Raw genomic sequence first — 19,535 nt, forward strand, 5'->3', positions numbered from 1 at the left:
TAAGTTATACGATACAAAAAATTTTCAAATCATAACTTTTTCTTTACTTCGGCCCCCACTGTGAAAAAAAATTACTCCACCGAAAAGTGACCCTGTACTACAAGTTTTGGCGCAATTAATAGGGATTCTGAAAAGGTATTACACATGGCCATGAGTCGCTCTAATATCTTTCTAGGACGAAAAAACAACAACAACGATTCGGGCTTATTACATTGTATATTACAAATATATAATGTAAAATTAGAAGCATTTAATGTATATTTCTTTTTTCACGTTCATAAGTGTATATAATATGAATAAATGATTATTGACTTGACTATAATAGGACTATAGAAGTCCTGTGATAACAGGGAGTACATTTATGTATACCAAATAGAACTAAAGGCCGATTTACATTATCTTAGTGTTTAGGAGAGTGCTTTAGGATAGTACTTAAGTTGAAACATGTAAACGCTACGCTAAAGAACTTGCCTTTCAAGTTGTACTAAAGCACTCTCCTAAACACTAAGATAATGTAAATCGGCCTTAAAGCACGTGTGGTTGTGGGTGTGTGAATATCGCTTGGGAACAAAGCCGTAACGTATTTCGACTGTTTTAATGTTGTCTCATTTTTGACTTCCTTTGATGATAACTGGAACTTTTTACAGAATTTTTGGCAAAAAGTTTATTTAAAAAAACACTAGGATGTCTTAATTCTACGGAATTTATTTTGTGCAAAATATTAGTAATAACCAAATTTTATTTTCCAGAAATAGATCGCAACAACCATAAAGAGTTTTAGTTTAGATTGTAATTCTACCAAATAATCATAAAAGTTACATTCAATGCGACAGTTTAAAAACAAATAAAGAGTGGTAATAATATATCTCTGTTTAACCACGTTCATAATATTCCCTAGAAAAGTGGTAAGTTAGTTGGTCAACCTCCGCAGACAGCAGTTTCTGGCATAAGTTTCAGAAACAAGATTCACTAACTACTCCCGACGTTTAATGTCAGCATCTCTTCTTGAATCATACTCACTCTTTCGACTGGACATTTTCTGCAACATCTCCCAGACACCTTCAATATCGTCATGGCCGGTCAGCGGTTTTATCGCTTCGAAGGCATCAAGTGGATCTGAAATTACGTTATTCGTAAAGGCACACTCTTTCTTAACTTAAATATCGTTTCACTGAGAATCGAATCCAGGAATTTGTCAAGTGAGTTATTGTGTTGTAAATTAAGAATACTATTTTTTTTTACTTTAATTTAAGTCTTACCTAATTTACTAATAAGGATATTTAATATGAGAAAGTGTCCAATAACACTACTTACAGTCTCTATTAAAGGGACGACACTCTGGTGATATGTTCTATTTATATATAAGAATACTAGTAGATTCGGCCAAGCGTTGCTAAGATTTTTGTTATATTACATTGTAGTAAACTATTCAAGAGAAACGGCAGGAGAACACCAATCCACCATGCTTTTTTTGGTGGTTATGCTATTAAATTGTAGCTTATGTGAAACGTTGGTAATTATTTTGATAAGGATCAATACCTAAGTACGAATAAAGAGCCTTTTCTAGCGGTGGTATTTTAATAAAAAAAATATTAATAAAAGGACGCTTATTGTGACGTAACTATAAAAGATAGAGACATGCTGTCGCGACATTTTTTATAGATAGTGATGTGTCCTGAAAAATTGTAGCAGGTACATTATTTTGTTCTATCATTAATAGTTTTCGCAGCGCACACGATTGAAGGAAGTTTTTTGTTTATTTTTTTACACCTTGGGTCAGATTATTCAAGTTTTAGTAAGCATCCCTTTTTTTGAAAATGAAACATAGCCTATGTCACTCGGAAATAGTGTAGCTTGCCAACGGTGAAAGAATTTTTGAAATCGGTCCAGTAGTTTCGGAGCCTATTCATTTCAAACAAACAAAAAATCAAACCTTTCCTCTTTATAATATTAGTATAGATCTACTAAATATGAAAGTATATTTTATACGGCCATTTTATACACCAGGAAAAAGAAAGCTCCCTCTTGCACGGTGGGCCGACGAGCTTAAGAAAGTTGGTGGAGAGAATTGGGAGAAAAATGCTCAAAACAGAGAGAGATGGAGTCAATTGAAGGAGGCCTATACTCAATGAGAGGTCCTTGGAAAAACAATATATATATATATGGTGTGTATATATATGTTTGTATTTTGTGTGTGTGTGTGTGTGTATATTTTGTAAATTTTTGTAAATTTTTTTAAGGAATAAATGAGGCTTAATTATTATTATTATTAATTATATTTTATACGAATAAGAATTTGAATTAAGAAAGGAAAAATCATTTATTTTTAAAACCTAAACCAACTAAAATGACAATATAATGTAACATTCCTCTTATCTGTGGTAGTCTGAATGAAACGTGAACTATGGTTTTTATTCCTGGAAACGCAGTCGAATTTTCACATCTATCATATATATTAATGACTCAAATACTTTTTATACTTACTTTTCTTTCCAGTGAGCAGTTGTAACAGCCGCAGGCAGCCCTTAATATCTAGAAAAACAATCAAAAAAATACATAATATCCTTTATTTATTTATTAAAATTTACCACATCACATATAATGCTACAGTATATATTCTCTGAAACAGGCTTCTTCTTATAAAATACTACCCTTGGTTTTGCCTCAGATTGCTATTTTTATTTTAAATTAAAGATTTAATGACGTGATTACCTCATGATATATTTCTATACAGTATTAGTATACAAATATCAGTAACAGTATTAGTATCAAATATGAGAAACAGCCATACATAGTCGAGATTCGAACACACGCCCTCACGGTTAAGATCCCCGCTAAGTTTTTTTTTTTAAAGAGGCCCTCAGGCTCGCGCCATTGATTTAAGCTTGACGCGGGGACAGTGGGGCTGGGTTTCAAAGCCCGCTGGTATTCAGAGGGGTACCGAGACCCTAGATGCTAAAAACACCTCAGCCCCACACAGGCCCGCAGATGGCGGGGTTCGCCACTTCCAACCACCATCCTCGGTCCAGGATATACATCACAATGTACTTTCTTAGGAACCATACTCACTGCTAGCCTTAGAAATTCGACTGTGCCCTCCATGTACTCTCCCACAGGCACAAAACAAATTTAAATTTATAGAAATAAACTTTGTGCACTGACTGGGAATCGAACCCGATACCCCTCACTGACGGACACCTAATAAGACCACTAGGCTATGAGGCTCTTCCTAGCCTAGGGTAGCTTTCAACGAAGACTTTTTATAATCAGAGATACTTACGGGTATTTCCAGTCAATTTAATCATTATTTGATCGTAGAAGTACCATCCACGATTACCCTTGCATGCTTTCAGGAATTTGAAAATCTCCTTTGGAGCTGTAAAAAGATTTTTTTTATATTTCCATATGCTAAAGCAATTAAGGCTTATTATAAATGTCTGATTTATTTGTAATTTTCATTTACTTAAATTCAAAATTGATAAAGAAAGCATTTTCTTTTTTTTTTAATTTGTAATTTTTCGTAATCGATCTCTTTTTAAACATTCACAATCTATGTTCCAAATTTAAATCACTTTTATGACAATTTTAGTAGTCTTTGAATAAAAGCGATATATAAACTATTTTAGCTTCTTGAATCTATGGTTTTATATCTTTTAGGGTCTCTAGAAGAGATACCAAGAATAAAATAAAAAAAGTATGCACGAAATCTCATAGCCCAATAAAGCATGGGGTGTTGGTATAATAGATTATTTCTTAATAGAGAAGTAGGTGATCAGCTTGAACATGCCTGACACATGTTCTCAGGTCCTGACGATATTTTACTTCGTCTTTCGACTCCATTCTAAATAATCACGCGTAGAATAATATTAATTATGAGTTTGTTATAATTTTTATTAAAAAGAAGAATGACTTACATTTAAGCTCAGTTTCCTTCAACAAATACGACATAAACTGTTGTCTTTCTGTAACACAAAAATAAAAATAAATTATCGCTTTACAGTAAAAATATGTTTTTTTGTCGTTTCCTGAAGATGTTTATATTACAGATGGTATAATGTTCAATCTATAATCAAGGGTATTATGCTTAATAAAGAGTTATAAATATATATATATGGTATTCTATGATATAAACAAAAAAATTATATATCTAATATAGAATACAAGGATCTATAGATCAATTTTCTTCCACAGAATACTTGATCACTTGATAATTGTGTTAAAAAAAGTAGTTTAGTCTACAAGTTTTGTATTTTATAAGTTTGATTGTACTCGTCGTTGCATATAATTTCAATATTACGCAAATTAGACAGCACATGTTTTAATTAGTTTAATAATATAATTATATTATTTACTCAAGTGTGCAAATAGTCCAATATTTTCTGTAGTCAAATATTTTCAAGGAGTTTAAAAACAACTTATTTCACAAGTGAAACCCGCGACAATGTCTGAAAATAATGGAACATAAAAACCATATTATGATTCATATGTTTAAACATTATTTTACTAGCCTGGTATGAATGTCTAATGCTTTTGTTTTAGCCACGATACCTTATCAGCAGTGTATGTAGAAACTAAACTAAATTGGTATGAAAATGTCAGTTCGTGTCGACAAATTTTCATACAAATTTCGTTTAGATGCGATCAATGCGATCTTTTTCAGAATGTTTTGTATTCTCACCTCTAAAACCTGTATATTTGTAATAGAATTCGCTCAATTGGTTGTGGCCTGAAACAAAATTATGTAATAAAAGCAGACTGCAAATGTACAATGGCTACATAGGCTAATTCACATTCAACCTAAAAAATAGGTTTTAACAAACATCATCACTTATTTAAATGAATCTTCTTCTTTAGTAAATTTATTACGAAAACGTCACGAAGATGTGCAGCGTTTTCGTCAAAGAAAAGCGATTGAGACCGATTGAGAGAGAGAGAAGTTTAAATTACCTTATAGAAATTATATTTTTAAAATTAAAATTTCGTAAAGAGAATTTATGAAATATTAGTATTTTATATTTTATGCAAAATAATTTATTAATATCTCAAATGACGAATTGTAAATTAAAATGCCAAGTGTTTTTATTATCGAAGAAATAAATTTTAATAAATTTTCGACACTTGATATTTTAATGACAATTAAATTCATTAAATTCCTAACATATCTTCCTTTTTCCCTCCCTCTAAGTCTCGGAAATCTAAAGTTTTAGATTTGTATAAATATGAACGTAAGTATGTAAGACTTCAAAATTGGCAAAAGAAGTTTCACTTCTGACATGTGTACTTTGTACGCAAGCACTCCCATCTGATGTTAAGTGAGATGTGGCCTATTGGTGGGCGTGCCTGACCAGGAGATGTCTATTTAACCGCCTCTTAACCCATATTATGCTAGGGAACATGGAAAGGGGAAGAAACGACTAAACGCTTTACATAATATTCGATATTATATTTTATTTCTGTATTTTGGTTTTGCATGTAGGTATAGATTATAGTATTTATATTATTATACTATAATCTATCAACCACTATTGTGTTCAACATTAAAGTTTAAAATTAGTTAACCATATAAGTGACAGCATTATGATACGTCAAGTCGATTTTTGACAGCTCGAAAGTATATCCATATAATTTTTAACGTATGCTTGTGTGCCTTCGCTTTCCACATATGTCTACGGAGAATATATATATAGTTGCTATTCTATTATATTCAATTACAAAAGATTTTACATATTTTTCGTGCACAATTCTAGGTTATTAATTCTTCCCTTTATTCTGTGACCCTCAACGCTATTAAAAGATTTTCAAGAGCGCTAACTATACATAACAAATAATGTTTTACTTACTATGTACTCCAAATAAAGTCACCAATGGGTCGGGACGTTTTTTTTCTGAAAGAAAAGCATTCTAATTAAATTTAGTACATTAAATATAAAGAAATGAAAAATGTGATTTAGTTTAGTTAATTTGATTCCATAAGTATCTAATGCTGTCTATCACATAAAATATCATAGTAGGCTGATCAACTCGCCCTATACATATACAGGGTGGCCAAAAAGTCGTGGATCAAACGCAAATAGGGGATAGATGAGGCCATCAGCTGCAAAAAATTGTTCTACGGGAGGTCTCTAAGCTCAACCCCTGCAGAGTTATAATTTATTTTGCGTTTTATAAGAAATTTGACTTTTTTTTACTAATTCTTATTAAAATTCGAAAAAATCTACATCCTGTATCTTTTTCATAATATCCACTAGATTGGTACTGATGAGTTCTTGCGTTAAACATACTATTTATAGTTGTTTATTGAGTGTATTGTACACTACAACTTTTTAGGTCTGGGCCTCAGATTTCTGTATCTGGTCCATGATCATTTCTAATAGGCTAATAGGTGATCAACGTTCTGTGCGTGAAACACGCCATCGACTTTTTGGGTCTAAGGCATGTCTCACGATGTTTTCCTTCTCCATACGAGCGGGTGTTAAATGCGCACATAGACAGTGCAGTGGTGCATAGCCGGGGATCGAACCAACGACCTCAGGAATGATAGTCGCACGCTAAAGCATCGGCACTCAGGACGAGAGAGTAACACTTACCACTAAGTCTTGGCTCTAAATGTTTATTTATTTATTTATTTATTTGCTTAATGGTATTCCTACAGCTACTTACAAGTACTATACAATATTCAAAAAATTACACTATACACAAGAGCCAAAAATGGAATACACATTTAAACATACACAAAACACAGTTACACCTATACAAATACAAAAAAAAAAAAAAATTACAAAGAATATATGTATGTATGTAAATTCTAAATTCTACGATTCACCGTTCATTACAACACATTTATTATAAAGAAGGAATAACAAAGCCATTCTATCTAATAAAAGATACTAGATTTTTTATATCATTTCTTAAACATTTTTTAGATACATTAAATATTTCTATTTGCTGGTAATTCCTATTATAATCTGAAGGTATACGATGCATGACTGAGTTACGCAAATAGTTTGAATTAAACCGAGGAATTTTAAATAGTTGCGTTTGCCTTGTATTGTGTGAAGAAGGGGCGTGAAAAAGTAAAAGCGGCAATAAGTCAGGACAGTCAATTAAACCATTGCAAATAGCGTGTAAAAATATAAGGTCATATTGTTTACGTCGACATTCCAATGATTCAATACCAAAGTTCTTGCAGGAATCTATATAGCTACTGTACTTTCGGAAATCCTTAAAACTTAAAAACTTAAGAAACTTTATTTGAATGTTCTCTATTGCTTCAATGTATTTCTTGTAGGTTGGGGACCAAACAGTGCATGCATATTCCAGTGTACTCCTAACAAAAGCAAAGTACAGGCATTTTATACATTTTATATTCCTGAAAGATTTGCATACTCGTTTGACGAATCCAAGTTGTTTATATGCTTTTTCTGTTATATTATCTATATGTTCTGAGAAAGACATCTTATCATCTAGTAGTATCCCCAAGTCTCTAACCAAATTCACCTGTTTAATTGTTGTATCTCTTATCTTATAACAAAATTGTATTTTCTTATGTTTGCGAGTAAAAGTAATTTTACTACATTTTCCAATATTTAAAGATAGTTTATTTCTTTTGTAGTAAATTTCCAATCTACTAAGATCCTGTTGAAGTTGAACACAGTTCTCTATAGATTTAATTTTTAGAAATATTTTTTTGTCATCTGCAAACATAAGATATTCTGAATACTTGAAACAATTCTGTATATCATAAAGATAAGCATTAAACAACAGCGGACCCAGTATAGAGCCCTGAGGTACACCGGATGTCACATTTATAAATGTGCTATATAATATAATGTTACCCTAAGACTTTGATTGCGTTAATCTTAACAAAATTATAATTAATATATACTTAAATTAACTTTGTGAAGAGCTGGGACCCAGGTATTTATTACTTAATAGGGTTCCCTAATCCTAACAACACATACAAGATTGTAATGCATTGTTATAATATACATATATATCTATATATATAAAAATGAAACCCGTTTTCCGTTGTCACGACATAACATGAAAACGGCGTGACCGATTTGTCTGATTTTTTTAAAATAATATTCCTTGAAGTACGAGGATGGTTCTTACGGAGAGAAAAATTAAAAAAAAATGAGTGAAAAAGTCTAAAAACAACTTTTCTATATTCCCATACAAAATATTCGTAATAATACTTAAAAGTCAATTTGAACTTTAATACCATATCATAGAGTTCAAGTGTTAGTGGAGGGGTTCCGGGAAGGTAAATTTTTATTTTTTGACATAATGTCTTTGTTGTCTTATCAACTTTCTTTTTTTTATCTTACTAGCTAGACCGGTGCCCCAAATAGCAGAATAAGTATTTTAAAAATAATAAAGAATAGACTGTTAGGCGGTACGATGTTCGCCAGGCCAGCTAGTATATATATATAATTAGATATATAAACACGTTTTGATATTAGAAAGATTATTACTATAATACAAAAGCAGGAATGTAGAAACTCAAAACGTCGAGTTATGCAGATGTAATACTCACTTTTACCGACTGGACCGCCCAGGATAGCATCATCCAAGTTCTCATGGATATTTTTCACGTCACGGACTTCATTGCCAATAGTTCCCAATACCCCCAGAACACCATGTTCGTTACCTTGGTAAGAAACATCAAAATAGCTTATGTTAATCAGATATTAGACATTTTAAACACCACCTAATGTTACGTCGTTTTTACAACAAACTCCCAAGCGAAATTAGAGAATTATCACTAAATAAATTCAAAGCCCTCGTTAAACGAAAATTAATCAATAAAGCTTTTTATAAATTTGAGGACTACTTAAATGATCCTAATCCTTGGGATTGATTTGCTCCAGTTCAAACAATTTGTATGACAATACTTGGCGATTAAAAAGAGTGGCGGAAAGTTTCTTGCCAGTTCTTCTTACCCGCTCTACGCCCTTGACTTGCGAACTGGTAGTAAATGTACATTTACGATTAATTTAACTTGACGATTCAAAAGTGTACTTGGTTACCCACTTGAATAAAGATATTTTGAGTTTGAGTTTGAACGATAAGGTTTTTAAGGTGCGCTGAATTTTTTTGTTTATCCACAAATATCTAGGAAACTAAGTTATTTTAAGTATAACTCCAAATGCGATGAACGTATATGTCTCGCAGTCAAAATAAAAAATAATATTTTGTTTAATTTTACAATAATAACCCATAACAGTTTTTTTAACGAGGTGAAAATGCGCTTACGCAGGCCCGCGCTATGGACGTCGAGATTGACGCGGGACCGTGGGGCTGGGTCTACACTCAAAGCTATTTATAGGGGTAGCGACCCCACCCACTAAAAACACCTCAGCCCTTCGCACGCCCTTAAGATGGGCCCCTCGGGGTTCTCCAGGCATTCTACCCACGGGGATAGATTGTTAGATTATTCCTGAACGTACTTTATTTACAAAATATTAAAAAAGTTCTGCGTATATAGGCCGCTGCTATATCTGTAAAAATTTTAGTTTATCATTTTTGTAAGTAAAAAAATTACCTCCATCATGAGTTACACCTTCGTGATGTTCAGTCTGGAATTCATTGTGTTCCTGATGTTCTGTGTGGAACTGCTCGTTGTGTTCCTGATGCTCTGTGTGGAACTGCTCCTTGTGTTCCTGATGCTCTGTGTGGAACTGCTCGTTGTGTTCCCGATGCTCTTTGTGGAACTGCTCGTTGTGTTCCTGATGCTCTGTGTGGAACTGCTCATTGTTTTCGTTCTGCTTATATTGAAATTGCTCGTTTTGATTCTGCTGGAACTGATTGCTCTGCTGATACTCCTGATTGCGAGCATATTGCTGATTATGTTGGTATGACTGCTCTTGGTTGAACTGTTGGTACTCTGCCGAGTTTATTTTTATTTAGTTCTCTAAATTAAAAACACAATTTGTATAATAATTAAATTAGTTAAGAGTCTCTTCCAATTTTTGTTCCCTATGGAGTAGAGACTCTTGGGCCGTGGGGTTCAAGTGCACAGGCACTAATTAAAGATTTAAATTAGCGACTGGTAGATAGTACTGCCCTGCGATTCTGTAACTCACTTTTCGAACTCACACGGCGGTTTTCGCATCGGCGGTCGCTCTCAAATCAGTCGTGAAGCAGTCATTTTATGATTTGGCATTCTGATAAACAATAAACTACAAGCTCCCACCTTTTCAGAATGCCAAATCATAAAATGACTGCTTCACGACTGATTTGAGAGCGACCGCTGCGGCGCCGATGCGAAAACCGGTGTGTGAGTTCGAAAAGTGAGTTACAGAATCGCAGGGCTGGTGACCCCAGAGCTGGTGCTTTTTGGTTAACGAATATATATCGCTATACAGCGAGTAAATATCAATAAAGGTACACTGCCACAGGGACCAAACTTATTTATTTCTTTTAGTTTTCTATTTACCAATATTTAATTATTATTATTACTACTAATTCTAGTTTACAGTAAGTCATAAATATTATTAATCCTTAAAAAACAATTAAGACAGCCTTAAATTGAATTGTTGTGTCACCATTTCGTATAATCCTAATTTATTTTTTCCTTTTATTATTATTCAGAATCAAACAGAATCTTATAAAATGATTAAACAGCTTACAGCAGGTTCTGCTGGTAATTTTTATATTCTCTTTCGTAAGTAATAGTAGATGATCATGAAAGGTTTTTTCAAGGTCTGGTTAAACTTTTACATCATAGGGGCTGATGAATAGGAATCTTCTAATATATAAAATTCTCGTGTCACAGTTTTCGTTGCCATACTCCTCCGAAAGTCCTTGACCGATTTTGATGAAATTTTTTGTGCTTATACGGTATCCATGAGAATCGGCCAACATCTATTTTTCATCCCCCTAAATGTTAGGGGTAGTCCACCCCTAAATTTTTATTTTTATTTTTTTAGACAAAATTTTTAATTTCTTATTTTTTATGATACAGCATTAAAAAATACATACAACCCCTAATTTTCACCCCTCTACGATCAACCCCTATTTTTTATTATAATTGATATACATGGCAAAACGACGTTTGCCGGATCAGCTAGTAAAAATATAAAATAAGTAAGTAATAAAATTCTCTTAACGCCGTGATGAAAATAATTACGTAATTTAAACACTGATAGTTTTTATTCATAAGGACCTATGACAATTACAAACCCAAGTTAAAAATTCATATGCCCCCTTGACATTGCTGTCAAGACAACAAACTTCTAATATATATATGTATTCTGAGATATAAATGAATGTTTAATACGTACGTTCGGGTAAAGCTTGCGCCACCGCCACAAGGACCTAGAACAATTATAATAAAAGATAAATCAATCGGAGTGATAAAAATAATAAAAATATATGTAATTTTCTTCTTAGGTATAGACCTCCTCCAACGCTTTCCATATGTCCCAACCTTTGCCAATAGTCTGCCAGTCTTTTCCTGCTCTTTCTATTAAGTCATCAGCCCACCTTCTATTTGTCCTCCCACTCTTCTTTTCCCGCGTGGTCCCTTCCATTGTGTTGTCTTTAACGTTCATCTGTTGTCTATTGTGTTACATGACTAGCCCATTGCCTTTTTAGTTTCAAAGCTTCAGGTTTTCATTTTTAGGTTTTTGTCAATATTCAAACTTTATAATTCAACCAAGATATTTGCTTTTTAACGCGTTTTAAATATCGTATTGGCTCTATAAAGACAGTGTGTTAGTATGAATAAATAGCTATAATATGGCTCTAGACGCGTCTACCCAACAGCATGTTGTCGGCAATAGCGGGAAGCCTGGATTGCCTTTATGGGTCATTGTAATGGACTGCATGTGCCCTTTTTAATTTTATGATTTAATATAGTTTAAAGCTACTAATATGTCGAAACACCGACATACGGCGTAAGACAAAACTAACCGACATACTGATCAGAATAGACCAACAAAAATGGAGGTGGACAGGACATTTGCTGCGTTCTTCTTCTTCTTCAAAGAACAAATGGAGCAACATCGTCACACACTAACGGCAACGGCAAAAGAAGTAGAGGACGTCAATACAGACGATGGGAAGACGAACTAAAACTGACTGCAGGTCCAAACTGGAGGAGAGTCGCCTTGGACAGAACACAGTGGAAAGAATTGGAGGAGGCCTTTGCCGAAAGGCACACTGTAATTAGGGATATTTTATAATTTTAATTTATATATACTAACTTTAAAACTTACAGTAATAAAGGCTATTTTATTTATTTAAAGCTACTAATATAATATTAAGAACAATATTGTACCTAACACTATAATAACCATACTTATGATTGTCTGATTGAATAAATCTTTTATTATTATATGAACCCGATAAACTATCAACAGATATTTGTACAGATTATATACCATCCGTATCACGTCCGTCTTTCCACAACTGAGCGTTTCTTAAGACAGTTTTTGCGCACCACCACTATGTGGAACCAGCTGCCCACTGAAGTATTTCCGAAGCAATTAGGGTCCTTCAAGAAAAGAGCATGCCAATTCTTAAAAGACCGGCAACGCACTTGCGAGCCTTATGGCAATGAGTGTCAATGGGTGCTATCACTTAGCATCAGGTGAGCCTCCTACCCGTTTGCCTTTTATTTGGTTTCACCGACAGTAGGTCGGCTAGTTAGCCTAAATAAAATATTTCTCGACATTGCTTTATAAATAAGAATCTAATGAAAATATTAGCAGCTAGTTAGTTGTGCTCTATTCCTGCTGTCAGACTCTAGAACGAAATTGTTTAAGAAAGAAAGTTTACGCGCAAAAGAAGTTTAAACTATTTCAAATTAGAGAATCATACCTACTCTCTATACTAAAATAGCATTGACACAAGCTGTTTTTTTTAGCTTGAAACTAAATAATAAAATAAATCAGTGGCGCTACAACCTCTTTAGGTCTTGGCCTCAGATTTCTGAATCTGTTTCATGATAAGTTTCAATTTAATAGGCAAGTAGGTGATCAGCCTCCTGTGCCTGACACACGCCGTTGACATTTTGTTTCTAAGGCATGTCGGTTTCCTCACTATGTTTTCCTTCACCGTTCGAGCGAATGTTAAATGCGCACATAGAAAGAAAGTCCATTGGTGCACAGCTGGGGATCGAACCTACGACCTCAGGGAGGAGAGTCGCACGCTGAACCCACTAGGCCAACACTGCTCAACAAAATATATAGTGTTATTTCCTTTTTATAATAAAAAAGAATGTGAAACTGGATTTAGAGGAGGCCGCGTCAACAGATTGCAGTGGTGGCCCCATTTTTCCACATCAAATCAACCACTGTTATATCAACTGCGTCCCAAACCGAGAACTATTCCTAACTAATAAAAGAATAGAAACTTATGAATAACTAGCAGACCGGCCAAGCGTTGCTGTAGCTAAGGTTTTTGTTATATTACATAGTAGGAAACTATTCAAGGGAAACGAGAGGGAATAGGAGAACACCCGTCATGGGGACCGCCATGCTTTTTTGGTGGTAATGCCATTAAATTTTAGCTTATGTGAAACGTTGGTACTTTCAACACAGCGCCATCTGTTAGAATTGTGACTATCAAGTAATTAACAAATAATTTGCAATAAAATAATATTGTGGGTATAAATTGAGATGTAAGCTATCCTATCTTTTAAGTTAGATCAAACCGCACACGGTGTGCAAATTTGATTGAAATCGGTTCAGTAATCTAGGAGTCCATAGCGGACAAACAACGTGACACGTAATTTATATATATTAAGATAAGATATTATATAAAAAGACTTACAGTTATGAGTACAGCACGCATTGTGTGGCCAGACAGAGTCTTTTATTCCACTACGCAATTTCCATAAAAATCCACATTTATAAACCGAACAGAACAGCTGTGCAAATTGTGATATTCATACGTAATTTATAGAATTCTAATTAATATATTTGGCCTCTCGATCGATTTATAGGTTACCAATGATTATAATTAAAAACATTTGCAGTTATTTCAATGTATAAGGCACTAGTCCATAGCAACCGTCAACAGCCGATTCAATTCAAGGCAAGGCTAAAAGAAGATTAAGAGGATAACAAGAGTTGTATAAAGCTAGTTAAAACATCGTGGTCATGTATAATTTAAAACATTAAAAAAAATCAGTGGCGCTACAACCTTCTTAGGTCTGGGCCTCAGATTTCTGAATCGATTTCATGATTTATGTGATCAGCCTTCTGTACCTGATACACGCCATCGACTTTTTGGGTCTAAGGCAAGCCGGTTTCCTCACGATGTTTTCCTTAACCGTTAGAGCGAATGTGCACATTGAAAGAAAGTCCATTGGTGCACAGCCGGGGCTCGAACCTACGACCTCAGATATGAGAGTCGCACGCTGAAACCGCTAGGCCAACACTGCTCTATAGTAAAACATTTAAACAGTAACTTAGATATATTAAGCAATCTTTCTTGACAAACCTTTTGACAAAAGAGTTAATAAATCCAGGGTTTTCTCTTATCAGCTCTGGGCAGCTCCAGCGGCTTACCGCTTCACCGTTTCAATGATAGGACAGCAAGAGATGTCACGGGCCTGTATTTGTGTCGTCACGATGATTTAACCGTAAGAACTCTGTGCTTAGAGAATCCATTGGAGCTGCATATCTGGCTTTAAATTCAGTAAGTGTCATGCGAAACTAAGCTGGAACCCGTCAAGAATTTGTTAAGGTCTTTTTTTGTTCTAGAAATAAATGCGTAACCACCCAGCCCTTAAAAATGGCCATCATCATCATTGGCTATACAGCCCCTTGTGGAACTTTGCCTCGAGTATATTTTGCCTATATAAAATCCATTTAGTGCTTCTTGCGACCAACTTCGAACACAGTGTTTCGAGATCCGTGATAACTACGTCTCACCAACGCAGGCCCGGTCTACCAGCATTTCTCCTGCCACCAGGTTGCGAGTAAAATGTTGTGTAAAAAAAAATTACGGTCATCCACACACAAAAACTTACAAATGCGAGCACACAACAAAAAAAATTATGTCAACGTCTGTTCTGTATCACTGGTTCGCTTTCTATATAATGTTACTAGCCGTTTCGCGCCCGCTTTGCTGGACGAATTAAAATAAATTTTATGTTTCATTATTTTATTTTTTTTCATATTTTTATTATTCTTCTTTTTAACTTCCCGCTAAGAAAATTGAAATATTTCGAAAATCGTGTTTTTAACAGATGTTGACGTTTAGAGGTTCTAGGAAGCCTCCCCGAATGTTTCCGCGGTGAAGTCCGTATGGATAAATTTTCATAAAAGTAAAACAGCAATAAAAAAATGAAGGAACGTTGGAATTAATAAATAAATATAAACCATCTAGGAAAAATTTCGCATCGAATGGTGGTTTCATGTCGATACGATCAGTGGTTTAGGCGTGATTGAGCCTCAAACGAAGACCATTTTCATTATATATATATAGATTTCACGACACCAAGTGTGATCTCAGGAACCTATTGGATTTGACACACGGGAATCTTATTAGCTAGCGACAGTGGCGTAACAATAGGGTGGCTGGGCTGGCAAAATGCCACCAGCCCCCGACCCAAGAGGCCCCCTCCCCAAGAGATATTATGTTCTATGGATGAATGTGAAGTCTCCAATACTCATTGGGCTAGCGTGGGGACTACAGACCATTTCCTCTCGCTTAAGAGAGGAAGCCTATGGCCATTACATAATACAATGTGTAATTGAGTACCTACATTGAAAATCTCAAAGTTTAGTTTAGTCTCGAAGTGAGTAGGGACGATTTTTACTGATAGGGCCCCATCAAAAGAATTGCCCACTGGCTAGCGACCCTGAATCTTACCCCCAAGACCTGGATCCAATTCACGTATAATATTTACAGTCATATACATAGAAGTTAAGAAGATTTTTAATGTCTTCCAGCACTTCGGGACAGTGCTCAGTGCGTAGGTACCTGAGCCAACTCAGGAGCATAAGCCAATCTGTCGCCAAATCTGCAATATGCTCAGACTTTGCCCTAGGAATCTCATGTTTGAGGGACCTGGAGGCAGAGTTAAATGCCTATTTTTAAGTCTCGCTTTCGACTCGGGGCCACCGACCGTTATCGAAACAAATATATTAAAGAGTTCCATGCCCTGCAGAACAACAAGTCAAGTCAAAGTCAAATCATTTATTTCAATTAGACCACCTAAAATGGCACTTTTGAACGTCAAATAAAATATTAAGATAATTCTAGTTGCCCCTTCCAAAAGGTAGTTTCGTGTGAAGAAGAATAGGGAAGGAACTCCACACTTACTCTTTTAAAATAGGTTTACAATATTTTGTATACATTAGTTAAATAATTATATGTGAAGACAATGTACTCTTAGAATAAAACTACTATACTAAAAAAGTTAGTAGGTATACATGTTCCTCACATATTTACAAATATCGAAACCGTACAATATTATACATTAAAGAGTAATAAAAAAGAACAATAAAACAGTGTGTGAGATAAAAATAAAATAATTACAGTTTGTACTATTATAAAATAAAAAATAACAAAAATATGTAAAATTATTATATGTATTTGAGTTACAATAGTGGTTCCTATACATTACAGGTCCGATGTTGCAGTGCTTTATAAGTATAATCAAAACTAAGTGAGCAAAATGTACAGCCTTGGCTCGTACATAATATTATTTTAATCTAATTATTTTGTTCTTATATAAAATAGATTAAATATTACTATTTAATAAGTTTAGCCGTTCGGGATATCTGTTATACACAAAACTGTGTTTGAAATACGGTAATTGTTTTTCTCATACATTGTTTGAATCTATTGTCATTTGTACGTCATAGCTAATATTGGTAGGAAACATATATTTACATAATAATTAATAAATGTACCTAATTTTATACAAGTTTCATTTAATGTATTTTTACATTATATCAAACCTTAAGGATAGGACTAGTGGCTTAAGCGTTAGCCTGTCAGTCACGAGGGACTTTTCTGGATACGCATTTAAGGACCTCACTGGTCGCCAAACTCCAAAAAAGTACATTGGTTTTTTCATCGTTTCTAGAAGTAGAGCGAATGTGAAAAATATATGGTGGAGTTGAGTTGTTTATTTATCCATTTTGAAAGATCGATACACGATTTAAATAACTTCGCTTGAAAAAGCCAAACATAGCTAATTCTTGACACTTTAAACTTATTTTATGACGAAAATGATTTTGAAATTTACACGATATATTTTATCGCAAGCCAAGTAATCCATTTCAGGAAAAAAGTGTACATTGATTGAATATTTAACATAACTAATTGTTATTACCGGCGCGCCACATTGCTCCAGCTCTCCACTGCGCCCCGCAGTCCACCCCGAGACATTGACACAGCAATTCGTGCTGGGATAGGGCCTTAACAATCGCTTGTATAGTAGAGAAAAACATCGTCATGCCTTAGATCCTAAAATCGGCTGCATGTCAGGCACAGAAAGCTACAGAAATCTGAGGCCCAGTCCAGACAGACCAAAAAGGTTCTAGCACCACTATTTTATTATTAAATACTAATACTACTACTACATACCAACCTTCTACTTACGTAATACTACCTTCTACTATACGATACCTAACATAATAGGCACGTAAAGTTATCCGATCTATGCGTACTCTCAAGATACAACAGTAAGAGAAGAAAGAAAATAGAGTAGAATGAAGTTTTTTTGAAGTTATACTTCTTTAGGCGCGTTATGAAAAATTTATGAGAGTGAAATTTTACAATGCGCGCGCACCGTGACACAAAATTATCAGTATGAAGTTGGCCACGGAAGATGCTACGGCATTGGACATAATTTAAAAACAACATTCGAATAATAATAGAATTTATGTTACACTTAATGTAAGAGAATAATAATAAATATTTATTTATTTAATTTTTCAAATGTAAACTGAACTTTACTGACTATAATGACTCCTTTTGCAGTCTTTGACTATTTAATTGTAATTAATTATTTGCATGCAATCAAAAACTATTTTTAATAATGTCAAAGAAGTATAACTTATTACGCACGTACATAAGTACACGCACCCTTTTTTTGGAACGAAGTTCCTTATTTTATATAACCGAGGGCAAACGGGCTGGAGATAAGTGATACCGCCGCCCATGTACACTCTCAATGACAGAGGGCTGGCGAGTCCGTTGCTGGGCTATAATAATTGGCACGCTCTTTCCTTGATGGGCCCCAAATAGAATTGGTTTGGAATACTTCAGTGCATAGGCGGATTTGCCCTAAGGCCCTGGCCTAGGGCGGCAAGATGCGAAGGGCGGAAAATCGTTTTTTTAAATATCTGTAATTTACAATATACAATAATGTTTTGAGAATTTTGCAACTCAGAAAATTTTGAAGCAAATTGGATTGCGAAGATTTAATAAATGATTTTGGTGCACGTAAGTGCTGACGAGATTTGTAAAACATTTATTAATAAACAAAGCCAAAAACCGTTTTAAATGTTTTATTTAAATGTCCAATCATCCCTAAAACTTCGGAAAATACATATTATAAACTAGCAGCTTTAAGTCACGTTATCAAGTTTTTTGAATCAAAAAAGGTAGGCAATAAAGTTAATTATTTAATTATGTATCTCTTCTATACGTGTTTTTTTTTCTTGAGAAAAAGCTTGCCTACGCTCGAAACACTGGCACATTGGTAAAAACAAACACAAAATACAATTTTTAATGTGACAAACACTTAAAGGCAAACATGACATACATATAGAGATCATAACCTATTATTAAACAAAACAAACATTACAAAAAAAAGGGTGCGTGTACTTATGTACGGGTAAGAAGTTATACTTCTTTGGCTTTCTGTATTTTTTTAAATATAATTAATTAATAATTAATATTTAACGTATTTAATTTATTATTTAACGTATATAATTTAAGAATATTTAATATTTAGTATATTATTCAATTATTAATTAATATTAATAATTATTATTATTATTATTTATTATATTATTCATTCAATTTAATAACTACGTATGTTTCATAACTTTTTAACTAAGTAACAATAGGTCTTTGTGAAAAAGCATTGCTAAATTTCTTTGAAAAAATAATTAAAACTCCTTGATTTGTTTAAAAGGTAAATGTCATTATGTTCATTCAAAATTCTTGGCATAGCTGTTAACATCACGCATATACTATTTTTTTTTTACTTGTAGATTGTCTTATTCCCATCTCGCTCGCGCACGCTATAATCACACTGACAACTTTGTGTCACGGTGCGCGCGCAATCGTAAAATTTCACTCTCATAAATTTTTCATAACGCGCCTAAAGAAGTATAACTTCAAAAAAACAATTACTAATCAAAGAAAAAATTCAAATTACAAAAAACTATACAAAAATCCACTTTACAGTGTGAGGGGAGCAACTATGTATATCCAGACCTAGCTCGTTTATAAGAATGCTTTTTCTGGTGAGCTTTGACCAAAACGCGTTCTACGGAAAGGAGGGACAAATGGATAGATGTTGAGAAAGGGGCGGCACATGGCCTCTGCTTTAG

The 19,535-nt window shown here is 34.0% G+C and overlaps 2 protein-coding genes across 6 annotated transcripts in view; one reads left to right on the top strand and one right to left on the bottom strand.

Moving 5' to 3' along the window:
* LOC125061650 (nascent polypeptide-associated complex subunit alpha, muscle-specific form-like) overlaps positions 1-13,858 on the bottom strand; it is a 33,801-nt gene extending 19,943 nt beyond the window's left edge. The window contains exons 1-11 of one of the 4 annotated variants that reach the window (XM_047667179.1): positions 13,783-13,858; positions 11,289-11,322; positions 9,732-9,889; positions 9,548-9,665; positions 8,540-8,653; positions 5,841-5,885; positions 4,679-4,726; positions 3,915-3,962; positions 3,281-3,376; positions 2,485-2,532; positions 1,021-1,116 (exon numbers count right to left, since the gene is read on the bottom strand). In XM_047667179.1, the coding sequence (XP_047523135.1) occupies positions 1,021-1,116; positions 2,485-2,532; positions 3,281-3,376; positions 3,915-3,962; positions 4,679-4,726; positions 5,841-5,885; positions 8,540-8,653; positions 9,548-9,665; positions 9,732-9,889; positions 11,289-11,322; positions 13,783-13,803 (826 nt within the window). In that variant the 5' untranslated portion in view covers positions 13,804-13,858. Of the gene's footprint in view, positions 1-1,020; positions 1,117-2,484; positions 2,533-3,280; positions 3,377-3,914; positions 3,963-4,678; positions 4,727-5,840; positions 5,886-8,539; positions 8,654-9,547; positions 9,890-11,288; positions 11,323-13,782 lie in introns of all 4 variants that reach the window. The other 3 variants (XM_047667178.1, XM_047667181.1, XM_047667177.1) reach the window with 3 other exon arrangements.
* Positions 1-19,535, top strand: part of LOC125061651 (RNA exonuclease 4-like) — a 30,215-nt gene that overhangs the window by 4,002 nt on the left and 6,678 nt on the right. Inside the window, exon 1 of one of the 2 annotated variants that reach the window (XM_047667183.1) lies at positions 493-524. The exons of the other annotated variant lie outside the window; for it this stretch is intronic. The gene's annotated coding sequence lies outside the window, so the exon portion shown is untranslated. Of the gene's footprint in view, positions 1-492; positions 525-19,535 lie in introns of those variants that run through there. 2 annotated transcript variants of the gene reach the window in all.

This window comes from Pieris napi, chromosome 23 (assembly GCF_905475465.1).
Source record: "Pieris napi chromosome 23, ilPieNapi1.2, whole genome shotgun sequence".
Classification (NCBI taxonomy): domain Eukaryota; kingdom Metazoa; phylum Arthropoda; class Insecta; order Lepidoptera; family Pieridae; genus Pieris; species Pieris napi.